Here is a 21960-nt window from a genome sequence, read left to right as displayed (position 1 = left end):
ATACACTCGTTTGTTTTTGCGGATTTTGTAAATTTTACGTGTCAGCTCGGTGTCTGCTTCCAGGTTGTGCGCGGGTGACGACAAAGGAAACGATGACGCTGCGAAGAGCGATTTCTTGTAATCATATAGTGACCATTTCGGCGTGGCTCCAGTAGAATCAAGGCCGATATGGAACAAAATCTGCACGACTGCAATTATAAATTTCAAGCCAGTCTGTGAACAGTTTTTGGGATCATTATACTTTCAGTGCTTTTCGTTTGAGGGAGCCGCACGCGTCTGCCTACAGTAAATTTCGTCATTTTTAACGACGACATTCTTCTGTGGTTACCTAAACGCGAACATTTTGGAGTGTGTGTCTGCATGTTTGTCACTTGACTTAGCCATCGGGCTAAGATGAACGAATGCTTGAACGCAAGCTATTTACATCCATAACGGTTCTAATCAAGTGGAACTGCTGGCACAGGTGCCGAGCTGCCGGTTGATTGTTAAATATCTGTCTCGGGTAACCTGTCTCGGGTATCCTCTGCAGTACCAGATGGGGGTTTTGTATTTCGGCAGCTCTAGTCGGGCGAGAGAAATATTGGAAGCGGCTCAGATAGCACATTCCAGTGATGAATGTGTCAGTAGATTATCGGTGGCTTCACCAAAACTAGAGCTTCATTTCTTGATGTTAGCGGCACGTGGCGGTTTTTCATCTCTCAGCTTTCACTCTAATTTCGATTTTTTTGCCTTTCCTTCTCTCCTCTTGCCAGCCAGACGTGTTTACATGCGCTGGTCCTGCAATAAACCATTTCTTGAAAAATAGCACTTTTCTCGTTCCTAGCCTCGTCCTCTGTTGTTACTGGGCTTGTTTTCTGTGTGCTGGCATGGCTGGTGCATTTCCGCATTACAGAGCGTGAAGACCTCGTGTGCACTTGAGGCAGTACGTAAGTAGATAGCCGATAGTACCAGCTTTACATTAATAGACAAATAATTGTGGCTTGAAATTGAATAGAAAATAAAAAACTAACACCTTGCAAACGGAGGCGAAGAGAGGGGAGATGAAAAAAAAATTGGCGCCAATCCACTCTGTAAATGTGGTTGGAAAGCAAAGCTGTAAACGGCGCCCACAACGATTAGCAATTTGATATCACTGAAATTCACTCACGTCGCTCTACAAATCGTGAAACCAGAGAGAAGCGAAATGCACTAACCACACCCTCTATTTCTTCAAAGAGATATTCTTGCTCAGGTTGAATTAATGCATGATGCATTAATGGTGGTTGGGTGAGTTGTATTGGTGTAGCACATGAGTGGAAACTTTTTTTTTGTAAAATGAAAGCTCAAACCCGGTGTCAGACGAACTCTATTCTCCGTATCTGCCGTAGCGGACGGAGGCGACGAGATCGGCGGCTGAGACGGAGCAGGAGCAGGAGGAGGAGGAGGAAGCGCAGGAGGAGGAAATACTTCTATTGAGATTTCTGAATGGCCCAGAGTACGGCACGGGGGAGTGGTTCCTTCCTCACTGTAGCCCATATTCAGTCCGCGCCGCCTGTGCTCTGTCCACCGGCTGAAGCTGGGTAGGCAGAGAGGATCTCGGCAGCAGCATCTCCCATTGATTTTGTTCGATAGTTGACGGAAAGAGAGGACGGTGCTCTGGGCTAAAGTCGCACACCCCGATTGTGTGGCAGAGTGTTCCTACTTATCAGTAAAGTTTACATTCAGCGTCGTAGCGATTCGGTTGCTTAAGTGAAGACGCGTCCAGCGTGGGAAGGAGCCGGATTGTACGAGCCATATGGTAGTGTGTTGTTCTATGGAGAGGTCCGGGTAAGGTGAAGGTAGGGTCTGTCTCTGAAGGCGATAATGCTGGGTTATGTCCGTTAACGAGACAAGCGGGTGGCTGCCCTCGTGCAGGTCCATACCACGGGGGGTGAAAGTGCAGTTTTGGTGGGCGTATTCGTTGCCCTCCATAGAAACGTGAGCAGGTGTCCAGATGAGCTGAATGGAACCATTTGGGGAGTGGTTTTAGCACAAGCACTGAAGGTCGGGACACCAAACCCGACAGGTAATTCCGGTAGGCTTGTTGGGAATTTGTAACTACCTTACGAACCCCTGGTTGAGAGCCAAGGCGATGGCTGCCTCTTTTTGCTGACATCATGTCTTCGGTCTTAAGTGAGGCAAAAGCAAGGAGGTTGGTTCTGGAGGTAGCCACGATGATGGCGAACTGCTGTCCTCGATGTGGGGAGGCGCCTGTGTAGATAACTGCATGATCCCCACCGAGGGTGGTGTTGAGCGCTTGAGCCTGTGCTTGTCAGTGACTCTCGTCGTGTGAGGGGTTCATATTTCTAAGCAAAGGGAGCATATTTATTTCTTGTTGCCAAAATCCCAGGAGGACAACAAAAGGAGTGACGTTCTGCGCTGCCCAGCCAATCTGGTGAAAGATGCGGCGACCCGCCGCAGTTCTGCTCATTCGGACCTTGTGGATAGAAAGATGACCCTCTATCAGCTCCTCCACCGTGTTGTAGAGCCCCCTGCTAAGCAGCCTTTCTGTGGACGCAGTCATGGGAAGACCGATGGCTTGCTCAACAGCCTTTGTAATCATTATATAAAGCATCTTTATGTCCTTCTTGCCGAGAAGAAGACAGAGGGTTGACGTAAGTGATTCTCTAGAGGACGAAAGCTTGAACTAATCGAAAGGTATAGGATTCCTTGAGGCCTCGCTTCTTGTTGGCAACTCACCTGATCATGTGTATGATTTATTGATGCTGTGTTTGTGGCACTGCAAGGATACGTCACTCTTGGTGTTGGCCTGAAGGTGTAGGCCCAAGATTTTGATGCTGGGGCTTGGAGTGATGGCCTGGCCATCAAAGAGTATTTGAATGTGTTCCTTGAGGTATCCTCTGGCGTGAGGGCGGACGACAAGGAGCTGATGTTTTACGCGAACACTGCAAGCCACAGGCCCATTGGCGTACTAGAAGTGAGATGCCATGGGCTGGTGTTGGCTTCCTTTATTCGCTATCGCGTGGCATTTAGCGAGAATGCAGGGGTTAAACCCGTAGATGTGCTTGGTCAATGCACCACTAATCTTCCCGGTCTCCGCGATCAACCTGGGAGAGGACGAGTCGTACAAATCTCTTTCGACGTGTACGGGAAGGGGGGTTAGGTTTAACGCATCTCTTTTTACGTCAGTTGGCAAACCGCTTTCTGTTTTGGAGAGATGTAAAAGATCCCTTTTTGAGCACCGTTTGCCAAGTGAGATTACGCAGGGTTTTGCCTGAGTTGTTCGTTACGACATTGTGTATGCCAGGTGGTATACGTGGCTATCTCAAAGAAGTTGTGGACTCGTTACGTTTTCTATGCGCACGGTTTTCGTTAGAGTATTTGAGCGCAGTTACTAGGAAGAGACTGTATAGCAATCTCTGCGACACTGTTTTTCCCGTTCCTATGTACAGAATTGCTCACTCGGCTGGCATGGGTCGAGATGTGTTAAATCGGGTTAAAAGAATGCCAGTTGCACCGGGATGGAAAACATTTTTCTTTCAACTACACACCGGGACGCTCCTTTTGAAAACATGGATGCAAGAAAAGGGCCTTTTTATGCCGTGGGGTGAACAGTGTTGGTTATGCAACAAACCGGAAAACACTGAACATGTTTTCATTGACTGTTGGGACGCGGTCTTCTTCTGGGATGTGCTGCAACGTACGCTGAAAAAAGATCTGCCAATCGATGTCCATGGTATTCGGTATTTGTCCGTTGAACATGATGATGATGGCGTCCCTCTAGATCTAATAATGTTACTAGGTCTGCAGAGTATATGGAGATGCCGAATGGCAGTCCGCCACTCGGACATTGATGCGCGGCCAGTAAATGAGTATTTCCGAGAGGCCATATTCTCTTTTCTTGAAGTTCAAAAGACACGCCAATGTGTTCCAGACTGGTTGTCACAAGTGGAGGAGTTAACAAAAATGAAAATATTTCAGCAGTCAGCACTGTATTCTAGAGTGGAACAGTGATTTTATGTCTTAGTGCAATAGGTTTGTTTTGTTGTTGTTATGTATTATGTTTGTAACAGCGGTGTTTGTCTGAAAATAAAGATAAAAAAGCGCTCGTGGCTAAATTGGTACGACTACGGGCTCGTGCTTTGTTACTTTGTTAGTTCCAGGTTCGATTCCTGGTGGTGCAGTAAATTCTTTTGTTTATTCGCGGGAGTTTTCTGATGACACCAACGGTCGCGAAAGAACCCTTGGGGGGTAGAGGTAAAAAGCTTTGCTTTAAAACATTGTAAAATGTGTCTGCCCGTGTCGTTTTGAGCTCAATAAAAAAAGTTGCAAGGAACATCTACGCTGAGGTCTTAAGATGTATGACGCGGTAGCGTTACTTCGGCGTCTAGGCAGCCTTTTAGAACGGACTTTCTACATTTAGTATTCATGCTACCGAAGTACTGAAGTTTCGTTACGACAGCTCGGCTAGGTGCAACTGTTTTTAATCCGCGCGGCAGAGGAGTGGCAGAGGCCATCTACGCTTGTGTGTCCTAAGATGTGGGGGTGAAAAGTTGCTGCTGCGTGTTATTAGCCAGTTTGTGTGAGAAGACGAGGGTGCCAGTGTTTAAAAGTGTTTATTCTGAAGAGTCGTGACCTTATGGTTTTTTATAAGAGAGAGAGAGAGAGAAAGAGAGAGACGTTTGCTGAGTACGACTCAGTGAAAGTTTGGAAAAGTGGGGACAAAGAGGAGGTAGCCACGAAGTGTTGAACCTGAAGTCTAGGGCCCCAGAGTTATCTCATGCTCGACAGGGCAACCTGCTAGGGATCGATATAACTGAATACGTAATGTTTTAATGCTTCACCTATGAGCATATTCTCGGATTAGACGAGGTTTCGTAGAAGAGAGTGCCTGTTTTCCTTAATTTAGTTTTGATAATGTAAGACGTTTTACACTGAACATCTTTGCTTATCTAGATTTGTTGGCATATGTGTTGGTTTGGATCCTGCGCAGAGTTTGTGATTCTTCGACGTTGAAATCCCCGTGTGGCACAAGGAAGGATGGTCTTCCTATAGGCGTTGATTGATTGTAGGGTTTAACGCGACCACGCAACGCAGGCAATGAGGCGCGCCCTAGTGGAGGGCTCCGGATTAATTTTGACACCTGGGGATCTATAACGTGCGCCAAAATCTCTGACACACAGGCGTTTTTGCTTTTAGCCTCCATCAGACTTCATATTGGCGTCGAATGAGGAGAGTTCTCATTTTTTTCGCGGAGGGGATTTTATTGGTTGTAGTCAGTACAAAGCACGGTATATGAGTTAGTGTATTTCTCGGTCCGCTTCATGATTCTTTTTCAGACCCTTGGGTCCGGGTGCCATGTAATGTTAAATTTTATGATTGTGGTTTAAACAATCTTTCTCGGGCGTTCAGGTGTTCTGCCTGCAGGCAGAACACTAATCGTGTTTTGAGAGTGTGCAATGACGGCTAAGTAACTATTCGATAGTTCCGGTATGCTTGTCGCCACAGGAATATGGGTCAGATTTCCACTTTTTTCTGTGTTTGTGTGTAAGAGGGTAATGACGTCACAGCGACTGCCACGATAGTCTACTACGCCAATTATTGCCTTCGTACTCTCGAACGTCCCCGCGTCGGCGTACACTCTGTTTTCATGGTTTCGGAAATTTGATCGAAATACTGGCTTGTCTCCTGTCCTTGTGCGAATTTGGATCTATGTTTTTCGGTAGGGGTAGGGTTTTTACGGAAATGCGCTGGATCGACGACACATACACAATGGCGTCCAGCTATTTTTACTCTGAAGTTAAGCCTGTATTCTTTATGATAACCGGTTTAATTTTGTGTTTTCTCAGACGCTTCTTTTGGGCTAGGAGACGAACTCTAATTTGGTCATAGGTATTATATTACACAATTTAAATACCTTTACGATGGTCGTAAAAATTGGGAGGTTGAAAGCGGCGCGATATGCTGCCTCCTTCAGTGCAAGTAGGTTTCAGGTGTGGCAGTCTGTACAATATCTGGCTAATGATGAGTGTCTGCATATGTTTTGTCCATTCTTTCACTTCCGCTCTGCCACTGTACAGGCGTTTGACAATGTGGTTTGAATGCTCAAAGACCCCGGCATCTTAGGGATTGTGAGATCGGCTCTGCCGCTTCAAAGTAGGGCCATGCCAAGCGTTCCCTACCTGACTGTCTCTCTTCCTTTTTTCCTCTTCGTTTTCTTTCTGCCGATGCACGGCCGGGCTACGGCTGCGGCGTTCACCGCTCTAGCCCGGCCATGGCCGATGCTGCTGCGTTCGGGGTGCCGCCTCCACGAATTCCAAGTAACAGCTGGCAAAATCTCTCGTTTCACTCTTTGAAGAGCCACGTGCGTGGATTCAAGTGACGATGCATGGACAATTGTTGTGGGCGTCGTTTAAAGCTTTGCTTCCCAACCACCCTCACGGCATGGATTGTAGCCATGTTTTTTTTTATAAAATTAAAGGAAGAGCAAACACGGTGTTAGCAGGATCTCAATTCTTCTCCGTCTCTGACGCCGCCGACGGAGGCGGCGAGATCGGCAGGAGAGACGGAGAAGTGAGACGAGTGTAAAGCATGCCCACGGCGCTCACAGCTGCTGCAAGTTCCGTGGGTGGAGTGCACAGCGGCGCGAGAGGCCATGTGACGCTATCGAGTGGAATTCAGCGAGAACGCAGGGGGTAAAGCCGCAGATGTGCTCGATGATTGCACCGTCTATCTACCCCCGCCTTTATGTGGGCTCGTCGCTCAATCGGTAGGACAACGGCCCCTCACTCCGCTTCTTTTTTGGTCCAAGTTCTATTCCTGGTGGTCCCAGTAACTTATTTTATTTCTTCGCGGAAGTTTTCTGCTGACACCAACGGTCGCGACAAAAGCCTTTGGGGGGTATAGGTACAAAGTTTCGCTTTAAGAGGATGCCCTAATCAGAACTATGCTGTGTATTCTTTTATTTGGGGTCATGTATGTATTTAGCGGTTGTGAATAAAGATTGCAGTGGAGAGTAGGCAATTCTTTATGTATCCTCTAGCTCTGCTAAGTTCATTGCGTGCTTTTCGTCCAGCTCCCTTTGGTTCAAAAAGACGTTACACAAAGTTGTTTTATTGTTTTCAATTTACTTTGTGCACTGATAGGGCAACAACCCCATAGTTTTCCGATAGTTCGCAGATTATCTCCCGAGCGAACTCTCGTCCGTAATTCAGCCGCACCCAAGGCTGGAAACTTGTGTTGTTGTCTTGTTTGTTTGACCATATCGAAAATGGATGACGACAGAGGTGGATTGCCAATTTAAATCTCATCTAGAAGAGCCCGGTTCGAGAGGGGACGCTGGACTCTGGCCAAACAAGAAAGGTCTATGGGCACCTATAGAAAAATTTATGGTAACCTATCGCGTCCTATAGGTCCCTATGGTAATACATAAAAGGGCGTAAAATAGCCGGGTACTAATTTTTATTTAGCGATGTCGAAAGACCTATTTCCAGAAAATTCTCATAAACGGTTATAAAAAATTTAAACTTGTTTAATCTATAGACCCACAGTTACTCAGGCCGTTTTAGCCGGCTAAGGAAATGTGAGTCTAGTTATATAGCCCAACAGCGACCAAAGCTCCGTTGACTGGCTATACACTGGTGTTGAGCTATATACCTGACACGATCCGCCTTTAGGGCCAGCTTAGGGAAAGTATTTACCCTAAAGCTAAATATAGGTAGTCATAAAAGCGCCTCGAAGTAGCTATACCAGAATATATGAATGTCTCTTTAGATGTGCGTCAATCAAGCAATGTTGAGCCTGCTATACAGCTGTTTGTCCTTAAACTGGAAAAGTTTATTCAGCTGGTGTTAAACAGACGTATGGCTGGAAACCCCTATACTCAGGATATACTTTCATTTGTGCTGAAGAGGCGGTTAAAAAAAGTATTCGTCCGGTAATGTTAGTTAGTGACTCTGCAGAACATTTGTTAAACCATGGAACTGGAGGAATGCATAATTAAAGGTGCAATTCGCATTGTAATTTGGGAACGTGTATCTACACCGAACGAACTGACTTCAGGGTAGTCTTCTGAGGTACTTCACGGCTGTCAGTGCTGTGGGGACGGTTAAGAATCGGGCTTCCCAGAAAACTGCATACCCAGATTTTACGCAGATTGGAAATAACTTCGGGCGCGCGGTTGGTGGACACGGCCAGGGATATGGTGTCAACTGAAACCACGGCCATTGCTTCTCCCGGAAAGCCCAGTTAGAGATTAGAGAGTACAGGAGATCAAGAGCTTCAGAAAATGGAATCGGTGAAATTATAAAAAAGGAGAGGCGACATCCCTGCTTCTGGTCTTATAGATTGTGCGCTTGGCTGACATACCGGTTGTTGGCGCCGTGAACAAGAGATTGATTTTGTGGACAGTAAAGCTGCAGGTGTCCCGCGCGCGTATATGCGTTTCCTAATCAGTACAGCCAGCCGTCACCTGAGCTTGCTTATGGGGGCTATATCACAGCATTAACGTAGCTAAAGCATACAAAACCACCTGAACTGAAATAAATAACAGCCAAAACAGACGTGCAATGGTTGAAAACCACGGTGTAACCCGCTGCGGTAAATAAGTGGCTATGGCGTTGCGCTGCTGAGCACGAGGTCACAGGTTCGATTCCCGGCCGCGGCGGCCGCTTTTCTGATGGAGGCGAAAAGCAAAAACGCCCGTGTGGACGAGATTTCGGAGCACGTTAAAGATCCCCACGTGGTAAAGTTTAATCCGGAGCCCTCCACTAAGGCGCGCCTCATTGCCTGCGTTGCGTCGGCGCGTTAAAACCCTACAATCAATAGAAAACCACGTTGTAGAAAAATATTCAACAGAAATAGCCGAGACCGACATAAAAAGGGAAAACCCACAACAAACGTAGAAGAAGCAGTAGCTGAAACTGAACAAACGGCAACGAAAATACCCGAAATACCATTTATAATGCATAAAGATGTCATAAATGCATTAATATGCCTGGTAACAAATGTTAATATTAATATACCACAAACCCTTGAAAATGAAAAAAAAAAGCCGTAGCGGGCTTTGAACCCGAGTTAGGATGTTCGCTTTGCAGGAGGGGAACTACTACATTACGAGACCAAGCGGTTCTGAGCGACTAAATTGAAGGCCACATGCATGTGGACAGATTCGAATATGCCCCTAGATGGCGCCTTGTGTTGCTTGGCTGTGCTGATTAGGAAACGCCTATACGTGTCCCGTGCAGCTCTAGTATTCGTGCCCGCTGCAAAGTTAGTTGCAATTTATCCCTTAGTACTGAGAACGGAGATATTTTGTACTAGCAGAGTCCTTCAATGCTTTTCGCGTTCTTTTGTATTTCTTGCTTCTCATTATAATCCTCGAGGTACAATACTACCGGACGGTTGCCAGCTTTCCTTCAAAGTCTGTGTATGCGGCCTATTGAAGTGCAGTTAACTTTAAGTTTTTTTGTGAATCAGTTTGTTCACTACTTCATTCTTTAAGTCCTCTTCTGTTTCATTTACTTTTTCCGCGAGGCCATATATGACGAGATTGGAACGGCGGCTACGGTCTTCGTTATCGACTGGCTTTTCTGACGTGTCAGGTACGGAAGATTTTAGTTGGTTTAAATTTGAATCAACCTGATCAATTTTGCTGGTTGATTTGGTCATTAGTGTGACAAGATTTTCGAGGTCAGAAATTTTACCGGATATAAACGTAAGCGAATTCTTTTGGGACGTCTGTTCGCTCTTCAACTCAATTAAATTTTTCAAGATGACATCCTGTTGCTCCAAGACTTTGACCAGCATTTCTTGTACCTCGGGACCGGGATTTGTTTCAACGTCTCCGCAAAGAATGAGCTTGCAGACATGGAAACAGTCATACATAATGCATATGCAAGTGTGTGGGCATGACACAACAACAAGAAACCTATTACTTGATCGTACCTGGATAACGAAAGGTACGGACATGGTCAGCGTTGCTGTTTGTTTCACTTCGCTATGCCCACTTAAGTGGAACCGTTGTGGGCCGCTGTTTATACTCTGCGCCGACGATGACGTTACAGAAGAGTACGCCACGAGGTGGTCGACGGGAGGCTGACTGTACAACACGTGCCTTGGTTCTGGCTCGTGGGGCAGTGCTGTAGTTGGCGACAAGGCAGGTGTATGTAAGATGACGGGCTTGACGTGACAGGCTGGCTGGAAGACGACGCCACCAAGCAGGATTGCTTGGATAACGAAAGGGACGGACATGGTCAGCGTTGCTGTTTGGTTCACTTCGCCATGCCCACAGTACTGGAACATGGAGAACTATGGTAAAAATGAAAATATCTAACCACAGTCACACTAGAAGCACTTTAAAAAAATCTAAATTCCCGTAATAGTGATATGCCAACCGGTTCGCGAAGCCTCCCATTAAAATTTATATCTAAACAACCGAGTTCGGCAAACGTGTTCACCTGCCACTTTTGGTTGCCCTAGGTTTGCGGACATCAAGCGATCCTTAATTTTAAACTGTTAGTTACTGCGAATGCGTTACGGACGGCTGCGCATGTGTAGAACTTTTGGAAGTTGTCGGCTTTCAGTTTGGAAAAAAAGGGACGTGGACTTCATCCAGGCTTTCACTGCAACGTCCTGACAGCCAAACCTGAAAGGTATTTTCCAACACTGAGGTCATGTGAACTCCTAATAAGCGACCGCTTTTTTCCTCTACTTTGTCGAACGCGGCACGTGTGGACCGTGTTGCTTATATTTTCACGTCGCAATCGACAGTTAACTTCCTGCGGGACAAACGTCACAAATTACAAAGAGGCTGTGTGTTTGGTTGGCAGATAAATCGCTTTTCGCCTGAAAAACACATCATAAAAACTTGCAGCGGATGTTCCAAACGAGAAAACATGCCTTTTCCTCTAACTAGTGACTGCACCTAGGTGCTCGGCCTGAAACGGTACAGAAATGTTCACAGTTGAAAAAAACAACTGCATGCTGATGAGTTTGTAGTCGTCCGTTTCATTCGCCCAGTTTGTTGAACTCAGAATGAAACGCAGAATTCCACAGTTAATTGAAAGAGACATCGGGCGGAGGAAAAATGGTTCTGAAAACAGGTATTTTTTTACAGTCTTTAGAGAAAAATATCGAAAAAAAAACGTACCTTTTCAAAGGAAGTCAGAACGAAGGGAGGGTTTAAATAGGGAACAAAAGATATTTGGAACTACGTCCCGGAGTTGTGTGGTTGGGGTCGTAATGTCGCTTTCTGGTATACTTGTGTGCCTCCTGCTTTTGCCAATAGTATTTGGCATCGGAGAACTGAAATTGCCCGAGGAGATTGTTGGTCCTATTAAGGTGAACCGTTTTTTGAATTTTATGCATCCCTGAACGTGCTTATGTTGCGACGGGGAAAACAACGTCCCTCTTGCTATTTCTGTCAACTGCCCTCAATTTCTTTTCCGTATTGCACTTCTTATTAAAGTTTGCAATGATGGCAACTAACGTTTTTTTTACGTGAAGTATGGCAGTGTTTCCAAAGTTCGTTTAAATTGCAGGAAATGCAACTTGATCCCAATCTCTGCTTCCTGATGTAGTTCACCGCAACAAACCTGAATATGTTTTGACAAGAATGTGTAACCACTTAGCCCAGGTACATTACAAACGTTCGTGACTAGAAAACTTTTTAAGGGTAATTTTAAGCGGTCTTCTCCAAGCTTAGTCCCCTACTCCAATTTGTAGCTTAGCTTAAAAAGCATCGTTTACATATTAGAACAATGTTTGCTTCAGTTTCTGTTTTTAATACGCGAGAGGGGGTGGAGATGGCTTTTGTGTGCTGCAAAAGCCGTAACCGAGCTGGAACGTCCGGAGATAACAACACCTTGGTCATATTTTGTCGCAGGTGATCGAATTCATGTCGGATGCGGTTCTTGCCATGACATCCAGCAACGACCCAAACTTGCAGTGTGTCACCGCGGAAAGGTCTCTGTTGAACCTACTTCGAGGAGAGGGTGCATACACCTGGCATTTTCAAGGCGACAATGGGCCCGAGGAGTATGTTACGAACTATTCACGGGCGTTTGTGAAAATGTGAACGACATCGCAAAATTAACAGCATTGTCTCATAATATAAATGTTTACTGGACGTTGATGGCGCTCCTATATTGTATCATTCAAAGTCTGACAACAGCAATGATAGTCAAATGATTGATTGAAGCTAAAATCTAACCAGGACGATAGGCGTAGCAAAACTCGCTGCGATACAAATTTACGGGTAATGATTGGTGGCCCGCTCCATGTTTAAAACAGTTCTTAAGAATACATGATAGCATGACCTCACTTATGAATGTATAAATTTATAGTTGAAACTCGATGAAAATAAAAGTTGAAAATAAAAAAAACGAACATTTTCTTTATGCTTAAAAACTCACTATTTCCGCTTAGGGAACACTTTTGTAGTGCTATTGTGCCATAAAGTTAGGTTAGTTTAAAGTTCGACTTCCACGCTCTAAACATAGCTTTAGAGCGAAATATGCGTAAGTTATCAGAAAAGTACAGATGGGAAGCAACAGCACTGCAAAATTGCTAAGGTGAAAAATAGCATGTGGCATTAGGAGTCAATATATTTGGCCCTATATAATAAGCCAAAAAGCTCTGCATTAAAACACTAATAAGCGTTCAATATTAGTGTCTTAAGACAGCAAATATTACAAAATCGCGCGAAGTTTATATAACTTAAGGTAGAGTTCAAAATTGTTAGGTCCGGCTGAAATAAATCGACTCCCGTTGAACACATTGGCGATGCTACAAAAAGGCTAAGTTTGCAATTAGCGACAACTTTTAAATTTATCTGATTTGCATAAGTTATTGAACTTCATGTGCAGAGTATTTCCTGGGGGTTTTTTTGAATGGTTTAAATTTCATATTGTGTCTTTATAAATTTTTTCTGAAAGAGGTTGGGGGTGGCAGCACTATTTACTGAGCCGTTGTGTGAGAGGGGTCCCTCAGACCAGGGATTCATGGTCCGATCGTGTGGTCTTAGCTCTGGACGCCAGAAGAAGCAGGGCCTCCTTTTTACCACTGGCGCACAATTTCTCCGGAATCTCAGTCTGTGGGAGGGGAGAAGAGGAAGAAAGACACAAATATTTTTATTTCTCGAACAGTCTGAAGTATGGGCCTCGCACCGTGAAAGGCATCCCTACTCCGGGATTCCTCGGTTTCGACTGGCTGCCCTTGCTCGGGTCACCAGGGTGAGCTTGGTATCCTGGTCTGGACTGGCCAGGGAAGCCCTGCACTGCTAGAAGGCGTGGTAGGGAAATGGTGGCAAGTCTAGACTGCGTTGGCACTCCCATACAATATTTACAGGGTGCCAGTCAAGACAGTGAGCACAAAGGGAAGGTTGCTGGGTGGGGCAGGTGAGTTGAAGGCGAGTGAGAGGGGGGTATGCATTCGTTTGGAGCCGCCGCAAAGTTGTAGCTAGGTCTCGGGAAATGCGTCAGTGTGGGGGAGTGGGAGGCTGCAGCGAGTTTGCCTGTAAGAGGCGAGAATTTCTGTGTGGGCGAGGTTGATTTTGGGGAAGTGGGGTAGAAATTGGCCACTCAAGGCAATGGTTCGGTGTATCAAATCGCGACCAAGCGGCGTGAGCCGCTTCATAGCCGGGATTTCGGCGTGTACAGGAGCCAAGGCGATGGGAATATGAGGGGCCGTAGAGCAGTTTTTGAGGATGAGTAGGGATGATAGAGAGATGCGGCCAATCGGTTAATTGCGTGTCGATGAAAGACTGGTTCAAGGCGGGAAGTGGCGGCCAGGGCATTAGCTATTTATTCAGCGGCATCGATTGAGGTTGCGGTAGTAGTGGCAGCATTGATGCATTGTCCGGTATGCGTAACTACACAGGCCACATGGCAATCGCGGCCAGTGCAGGGTACAGCATCGGTGTATAGGTCGGGGGTGCCGTTCCCATATTCCGCTCTAAAGGCTTGAGCACGAGTAACCCGGCGGCCATGATGGTAGTTGGCGTGCATGTTGCGAGTGATTGTGGCCACCCCGATGCAATTATTCAGAAATCGAGGGGTGAGTTCTATTATTCCCTCGGTGGTATCGGGCGGTGTCCTAAGCTGTATGGATCATGATTCGACAAGCGTACAAAACCGAACTTGGCCTTCCCACTGCCACTGCGAGCCAAAAACTACTCGCTTTGGGAGTTCACAACACGTCGGAAGAGCTGCAATTGATTACCACAGGGAGAATGGGAAGAAAGACGCCTTGTGACCACCATGGGATGATGTGAGGTAGGGTGCCTGATTATTGGCATTATTGGCAGTCGGGAGAGTGTCGAGTACGACACAAAGAATGCATCGGTATTGTGCAATGGAAAGCGTTAGTTCGGTGTGGGTGTATGTTTGATTAGTCTCGAATTGTTCCAAGAGGATCTACAACACTGCGTTATTTCTTCAAAACTGAGAATTGATATCTGCTTATTAATTTTACGATTCACAACGGCAGGTTCGCGCTGCAGGTATTTTGTTCATTACTTTTAAGTCAAACGAATGTCCGAAATCTCACCGAAGCCTGTCGCATACAAGGGGCCTAGAAATTACTCATACATAGATTTCTTAATTTCTACAATCGTAGGTGACCTCGCATAATAGATCACCGTGTAGATAGCGTTTGCGGAAATTGAGAAAACAAATTTTCCGCAAAAACAGCCGGTGCACATCACGAAAGTTATACAATCACATTGATTTGAACACGGTTACCTCTTAAACCAAATTTGGCCGTTAGCGCGGATGAAAGAAGATGCCAGAAACACTAACCGGATGTTTTGCGTGAGAACGCGGTGCTTGACAAACTGTAATTTTAAAACTGATTTTATACAAAATACAGGAGAATGCTACTAACCGTGTGGTTTTTCATGATAGAAAAAACCACAGGATCTGTTTGTCCCTTGAATGTTGCTTGCTTGTTTGTTTTTGGGACTTACAGCTATTTAAAAGCAAACTTTGCAACTTCATTACAAGGGTCCACACGCCTAACTGCGAGCGTCTTTAATGACAGCATAGCCGGATTGCGACGATGTCAACTCAAATAATGTCGTTCATTTCAGAGGCGATTACACAGTTACTTACACTCTTTCGATGAAACCTGGGCATGTAAATGCAATTGTAAACGGAGGTAAGAACTCAGTTTAACCATCTTTGTCAACCGTGATTGCACAAAAATAAATTGATTGATTGATTGTAGGGTTTAACGCGCCGACGCAACGCAGGCGATGAGGCGCGCCGTAGTGGAGGGCTCCGGATTAATTTTGACCACCTGGGGATCTTTAACGTGCGCCGAAATCGTACACACGGGCGTTTTTGCTTTTCGCCTCCATCAGAAAAGCGGCCGCCGCGTGCACAAAAATAAATGTTGACAAAACATTACATACGCATCTGCGGCTTATCTTATCTGTATGAGCTATGTACGTGAGGCAAAGGGCAATGCGCCAGGGACAAGTAAGTTCGGGTGGTGTTTGGGATTGTGCGATAGTTTTCTTCTTTTCGGTCCATGCGATCCTCGGCGCTCGGCCGCAGTTATTGCGTAGTTCGTACTGTGCTAGCAGAAAGAAAAGGTGCCTTGGGTGTATGTTGTGCAGAAATAGGCGGCATCTTAAGGGTGACCCATGTGCATCTAAAGTTTCAGACTCCTAAGCAATTGCACTACTTGAGAAAACTTACTAAAACCGAGCTTTCGCCCAGTTTATAGCTGAAGCACTTAAAATCGGTGCCTACTGTACTAAAAAAAATGAAGCGTGTGAGCTCTCCCGCCGCCATAAATTTCGTCTCTGCCTTTATCTCCGATTCTTTCACTCTTTCCCCCGCAATAAAGAGGTCATAGTTCAAGCGCATTGTACCTCACGCTATTGTCACCCCAGTGCAGTCTATCTCGCACGAACCCTGACCCCAAAATTTCAACGTTCATTATTTAACTTTACTGCGCATGAATGGAGCAGCCTTCCCGCCAACATTGCCACTATTGCCAGTGATTGAAACTTGCCATTGAAAATGCTTATCTTGAATTATCACCTGCTTGGTATTTGTTGCAAAGCTGCTTGTGTGTTCCCACACCTCCAGTAATGCCCCTGCGGGGGCTTTTGAGGTACTTATAAATAATAAAAAAAGAAAATAAATCAGTGAGGTAATCAAGAGAACTGACGTGTTCTGAGGGAAGTCCTCGAAAAATGTTTAGATGCGCGTATTGTTGATGATATGATATGAAGTACTAATGCGAGCCCTTTAAAGCACGCTTGCGTTCCTCTGCGATGTACTGGGAAAAGTAGATTCTTCTCGTAACGGGTTACATCGCGGGTCATGGACGCGAACATGTTAAACATTTTGGTTCGGTACGCGTTTCAGATAGCATTCATGGAAATAATGTACTTCCCAATTGTAGGAAAATCTCTACAGTAGGCATACAGTTCAAATATACTGTAGTGGTGGCACACGTTATGACGATTGTGCAACCTTAGCTTCAACTTTACGCAGCCAGAACAAGCGTTAAACTTCCGGTTTTGTTCTGTGCTTCAGAGAGAACACCCAATATTCATTGCTTTGTCACTAAGTGAGACCCGCGAACTGTGAGTACGGGCTCACGCGTGGAATTAATTCATATGCGAGAGCAGCGTAAATTATCTTTCCGTAGCGACGCTATCTCTTAAAATGTCTCAATGTTGCGGAAAAACCAAAGCGCCAGTGGAACTACACCCATGCATTGTAGAAGTGACGCACGTTTTTTATACTTGAGCAGCCTTTCAGCAGCTCATTCAAAACTTTTTAATAGTTTACACGCGGTCTGTGTCTATGGTATTGGGGCATGTAAATCGCAGACAAGACAACCTCTTCGACTATGTGATTTTCATAGCCGCTGGCGCTGAACATTTTGTCTCGTAAGATTGAAGTGGCGGCGTAGTAATTCAAAATGTTTCAGGCATAATGTACAGAATGTTTATGGCAACGGTGTAAAGTGCTCGACGAGGAAAGAGCACCAGCGCCCATCCTTATGCCTTCCCAGTTGATGAGGTGCGCGTGATGATGGAACATGTGAACGATCGCTGAATTGATTCCTCAAAGAAAGTAAAACCACATGGCAACTTAAAGAGCATCTGAAGACCGCGTACGGCCTCGAATCTAGGAAAGGTCGCCATGTAGAGGTCGCACTAAGTTCAGTTTTGATACCACCTGCAGTAAAAAAGCTGTATAAAATTTATTCATTTTAAATACCTTACAGGCCCCCTTACAGGCTTTGAGTGAGGGGGATAAAAAGGTGAGCCGTTGCAGAATCATACAGAAATATTTCCCGCATTATATGCGATAGCAGAACTGAAGGTGACGAGGTTTGCAATATAAGTTTAAGTTGGAAGACAATAACAAAAAAAAAGGAATGTCGATTGCATAGTGCACACACGAAATATACACACAAGAATGACGAGAAAACCGAATACCATCAGGGTATTCGTTGAAGAAAACAGCAATCAAAGATAGCCGACTGGTACCTTGTAGTGCCAGATGTGGTACCATGTGGTGCCACTTAAAGTGACTATGAAGACCGCGTACAGCCTCACATATATGAAAGGTGGCCCCGTAGGAGTTGCAGTGAGGCCAGGTTTTATACCACCTGCGGTAAAAAAGGCTTGCTAATATATCGGATATTAAGCATCCGCACTAGATAGGTACTAGATAGGTGCTACACAATTGTAGAGGGCGAATAATCAGGCACTTTTAAGAACCTAATTTGGGAAATATTGCATCTGCCTTTTGCAATTGGGTAATGCCGACAAAGTTCACAATATATTGTAATTGTTTTCGGTGACTGCACATGCAGGGGATGGGTGCGAAATAAAAACATTTTAGGCCAGTAAGGTGATTGACTAATGGATAGAACGAAACATCATCAGGGCAATTACCTTATTTTCGGGCCACAGCTTTCACTGGCTGCACTGCGTCTGCAGTGACACAGAGCTATATTTTGAGTGGCTGTCGCGACTATGTAATAGCTTTGAATTCGAAATAACAACAAAAAAATCGCTTCCTACGTTTATTTACCTGGCACGGAATGTTCATATGGACATTAGTCTTCAAACACTCTCTGCCCTCTTTGTTCTCAGCGGAAGCAATACTATTCGTCTAGGCCTATTAGCGGTTAATACGCTCATTGCACATCGCTAGGATTTGAAATGGTTAGCTCGGTCATGTTTGTCTTCCACAGAAATCCCGGAAAACGGGTGGTCCTGTTTAGCCGCGTCAGTAGGAAAAATGACTGCCGCGACCACTCTTTTTGCCCCAGAAGAACAGCGGCCGGCTTACCTAGTTAGCCGTTGTTATGCTCACAATCTTTGTTGATATTGTGAGTCTGAGTGTGCGTAACACAGGAGCCGCATTACTGATACTGTGATGTTAACAGGAGGAATCTGGCAAAATATGAAATCAGGGAGAGCTTGTATGGATACGTCATTGCAGCCTTGTGCGAAACACACTTATCCGTTGTGCGCAGGAACACCGACAATGTACAAGTACTATATGCCATGTCTGTCCGTCAGATGTTCGCTCATATGTTAACATATGTATCCGTTGCCATCGTATACCGTATGTTGTTAATTTTCTACGGAAGAGGAAGTAACTCTGCCCTTTTTTGCTTCAGACATCGCTCACCCTTTTGACGTGAAACTCGAGTACTCGGACTACCAGACCTGCCTCGTTGGACATTTTCCCTATAACGGATCGCGTAAGCAAGAAATTACTTTTGATGCCATAATATTTTTAAAATTTTTATGAACCACAATGGCCATGTCGTATTAAGTTTACATCAATAGGCATCTAAGTTTTCTCGTTCTAAACCGGCGAGAATCTGTGCAAGTGCAAAACCTAGCTTTCCAATAATAATCAGACTGTCCCAGCAAGCAGTTGCGTTTGACATTTAAAGCGAAGCTATAGTGTCCTCATTGATGCCATCGTACGCAAATACGAACTGCAAAAAAGCCAGGTTTCTGGGATGATCATTATGAATGATCGTGGCTGAAGTGAATGAAAAAACGTACCCCGTGGCTGTAGTCGTGTTATGAAGCCGGCGTCTATCCAATTTCTTTATTTAGACAAGCTCGAAGAAACTCCAAACAGCAGGAACTACTTCGGGCCGCGCACCCCAAACTGAAAAAAAAGAATTCACACATCTTCACGAAGTGAATCATGACTAGTGGGGGATGGACCGGGGATTGTTCTTTCCGTAAATCACCATGGCATTCCGCACTCACGCATGTAAATGATTGATAACGCGTGTGTACACTATACACAATTCCAATCAAACCCAATCCGATACAATTTAATTAATTCCGATCCAATACAATCCAACCCAATCCAATCCGATCTAATGCAATGCTCCTCGCACATGCGCAACACTGTGTGCACGGACGCCAAGGGACAAGCCACAGAAAAAGCGAGGTCTTAAGGTGCTTCCCCCCTAACATTAGGCCTACGGAAAACACATTCGAGAGTTGCCCTGGGTATTCTAGAAAAGTGGTGCGTACCTTCAGAGTAGCGCATATTTGCAGTGTTGGATTGCCCATCCACAAAATCCATCACGAGAAAGATTCGCGTTCAACCATCGTCGTCGTCAAACGGAGGGGTGGGGGGGAGGTGAAGGTTTTTAACAGCGAGGCTGTTGAGCAAATCCTTAGCGTATGGTGCCCGAAATAGAAAATACCACGAAAATGCGGTGCGGACGTCAGCGCGCGCATGTGAGCGCCGTTCATCGCGGAGACCGCCCGGCAGTTCAAAAAAACTAACAAAATGCCCAGCTCAAAAGGACGTACAATGGGGCCAGATTTTACTGCTCAATACTGAAAATGCGCTGGGTTTATTTAAACTAAAAAAATGGGACAACAAAAAGACAATAAACAGTTGCAAGTATACACTTTGTCCCAGTCCCCACGATGCCCCGCTTGTTTAACCTAGGGGTATACCCAGAGCACGTTTCCCAGCGAAAAATACGTAGCACAGTAATGCCTAGCGCTCATGTGTGCTTGTCTCGCGGTGACCGCCTAGCGTCAAGATTGTCAAGCTTGTCAAGATTAAGAAGCACGCTTGTCAAGCCAAGCATACCCACCTAGGGAGATTGGCCAAAACTGAGCAAAAAACTCCAGCTTTCACCGTAACTGTGGAAAGACTTGCTCGGAACGAGAGACTCCCGAATCTGGCGTACTCGTAGCAACACTTGCTCGCAATGATAAATACCCGTCATATCGCTCCCACTCCACAGTGAAGTCCGGCGATTATCACTTCCATAAAAATTAAGGAAGCTCACACTTATACCACCAATCATGGAGTATAAGTCGTTGCGGCATCGAAGAAGGCGGAAAACGGCTGCAATCGTGGACTTAAACCGTCGTGATGGTCGCGAAGGTTGCGTACGGCTTCGCTACCTTCCTTCGGAGTTTATTTTTATTCTTTTCTCTTCAGTATTCCTCCGCAACGGTATCTCGCCACCTGCCTTACCTTCCATCGTTTATGTGCAACATCTTCTGGCAAATAGTTAAAATTATTTCTGCGCCACCTGCCTTACCTTCCATGGTTTATGTGCGACATCTTCTGGCAACGAGTTAAAATTATTTCTGCTCATTTCCCTCCAGAACTTTATACCTATTTCTCAGAAAATCCGTTTACATCAGAGTTCCAGGTAGCTGAAAATGGTTATAATCCATGGCCTTGGTTTCACACACACTAGTGTGCCCAGTGGGGCAGACATTTGGATTTCACATAAACTTGATCCACAATTCGTTTCATAACCCAATCTAAAATGACAACAGAAAAATTGCAGAAACCCAACAAGAATTCCTGTCGTACGACAAAGAAGCTTGCTGTGACAACAGAAGCCCTGTTATTACGACAAAACCATCTGTTGTTAGGACACACATTTATGTCTTAATGAGAATGTTAGTTTTCTCAACTATAAATATTCCTGTAGTCCCCAAAGGACTGCCTGTCCCTACGACAGCCATCGTGCTGTCGTAGAATAGGCAGATGCCATAATCACGACATAAAAATACGACACGATGAAAGTACGAAAGCATTAAATACGTCAAAGTACAGGAATGTTTCCGGTCGTCATTTTCTACTTGGAAATAAACTTAACTGCGCGTGTTAAAATGACTTCCCGGAATTCCAAACGATGTTAAATCGTTAGAAAAAACAGCGCGAGGACGCGGACGACAGAACGTAAAAAAGACTGTACAAGCGCTGTACTGTACTGCAAAGTAAGTTTATTGAAGGAAGTCCCTATTATTGATATACTTGTATTTTTGCCTGTTCGCTTGTCTGAAAGTCTGCCTGGCTGCTTCCTCCCTCATTGTCTGAGTTATTATAGGTCCCTTTGCGTAGTGTTTAAGGGGCATCAAAAACGGCCGCCACACTGGTTGCAATTATGAAACTGTCACCTCTGTTTCTTTGCAGAATGTATGCTGTGGGTTACGGAGAGTGCCAGCAACTCCATTCCACAAGAATGCATCGATCACTTTGAAGAGGCCTGTGGACAAGGAGTGATAACGTACAGCGAGGAGCTTTGCGGATGAGATTTTTGATAACAGATAAATACGCGGGTTTCATTTACATTGCGTTGGGATTGAATCTTGCAATTTTCAAGCTTTCATGCAACCTTGTCATTTTACAGCCTGTGCTCCTATTTAAAAGCGCCGGGATGTGCAACGCTGAAAGTGTGACAATGAAAAAGATTGTGCCTTAACATGACCATGACTAGCTTCAGAATGTTTTGAAGTGCCACAACAACTTTACTCCATAGGCAGAAGGCACGCAATCTTCCACTTTAAACAGAAGGCAGGAGAGCTGGAATCTTTCCGGTTCTAGGCCGATCGTTTTACGATTAACAATAAGCCGTCGTGCATAGTAAATGCGCGCCACAGTAACCGCCTAACTCAACCCACTTTGGTGCCAAAAGTTATTTTCTTTACGA

At 45.2% G+C, this 21960-nt stretch overlaps 1 protein-coding gene across 1 annotated transcript; it reads left to right on the top strand.

The window, feature by feature from the left end:
• Positions 1 to 11177: 11177 nt before the first annotated feature.
• Positions 11178 to 21599, top strand: LOC144141458 (uncharacterized). Its single transcript, XM_077673013.1, has 5 exons — positions 11178 to 11319; positions 11864 to 12015; positions 15068 to 15135; positions 18640 to 18723; positions 21444 to 21599. Exons 1-5 carry the CDS (start codon positions 11221 to 11223, stop codon positions 21560 to 21562), a joined length of 522 nt encoding a protein of 173 aa, XP_077529139.1. The 5' UTR covers positions 11178 to 11220; the 3' UTR covers positions 21563 to 21599.
• The last annotated feature ends 361 nt before the right edge of the window (positions 21600 to 21960 follow it).

This window comes from Haemaphysalis longicornis, unplaced genomic scaffold (genome assembly GCF_048455015.1).
Source record: "Haemaphysalis longicornis isolate Haplotype H1 unplaced genomic scaffold, Haemaphysalis longicornis Haplotype H1 scaffold_6, whole genome shotgun sequence".
Lineage (NCBI taxonomy): Eukaryota > Metazoa > Arthropoda > Arachnida > Ixodida > Ixodidae > Haemaphysalis > Haemaphysalis longicornis.
Note: the sequence above shows the minus strand (reverse complement) of the source record. Positions and strands in the feature narration are given on the sequence as shown.

Bases quoted from the DNA above. Each gene is read 5' to 3' on its own strand.
- LOC144141458 (XM_077673013.1), top strand. From the start codon at position 11,221: ATGTCGCTTTCTGGTATACTTGTGTGCCTCCTGCTTTTGCCAATAGTA. The intron at 15,136-18,639 runs GTAAGAACTCAG...TTTTTGCTTCAG, and splicing joins AAATGCAATTGTAAACGGAG to ACATCGCTCACCCTTTTGAC. The intron at 18,724-21,443 runs GTAAGCAAGAAA...GTTTCTTTGCAG, and splicing joins TTTTCCCTATAACGGATCGC to AATGTATGCTGTGGGTTACG.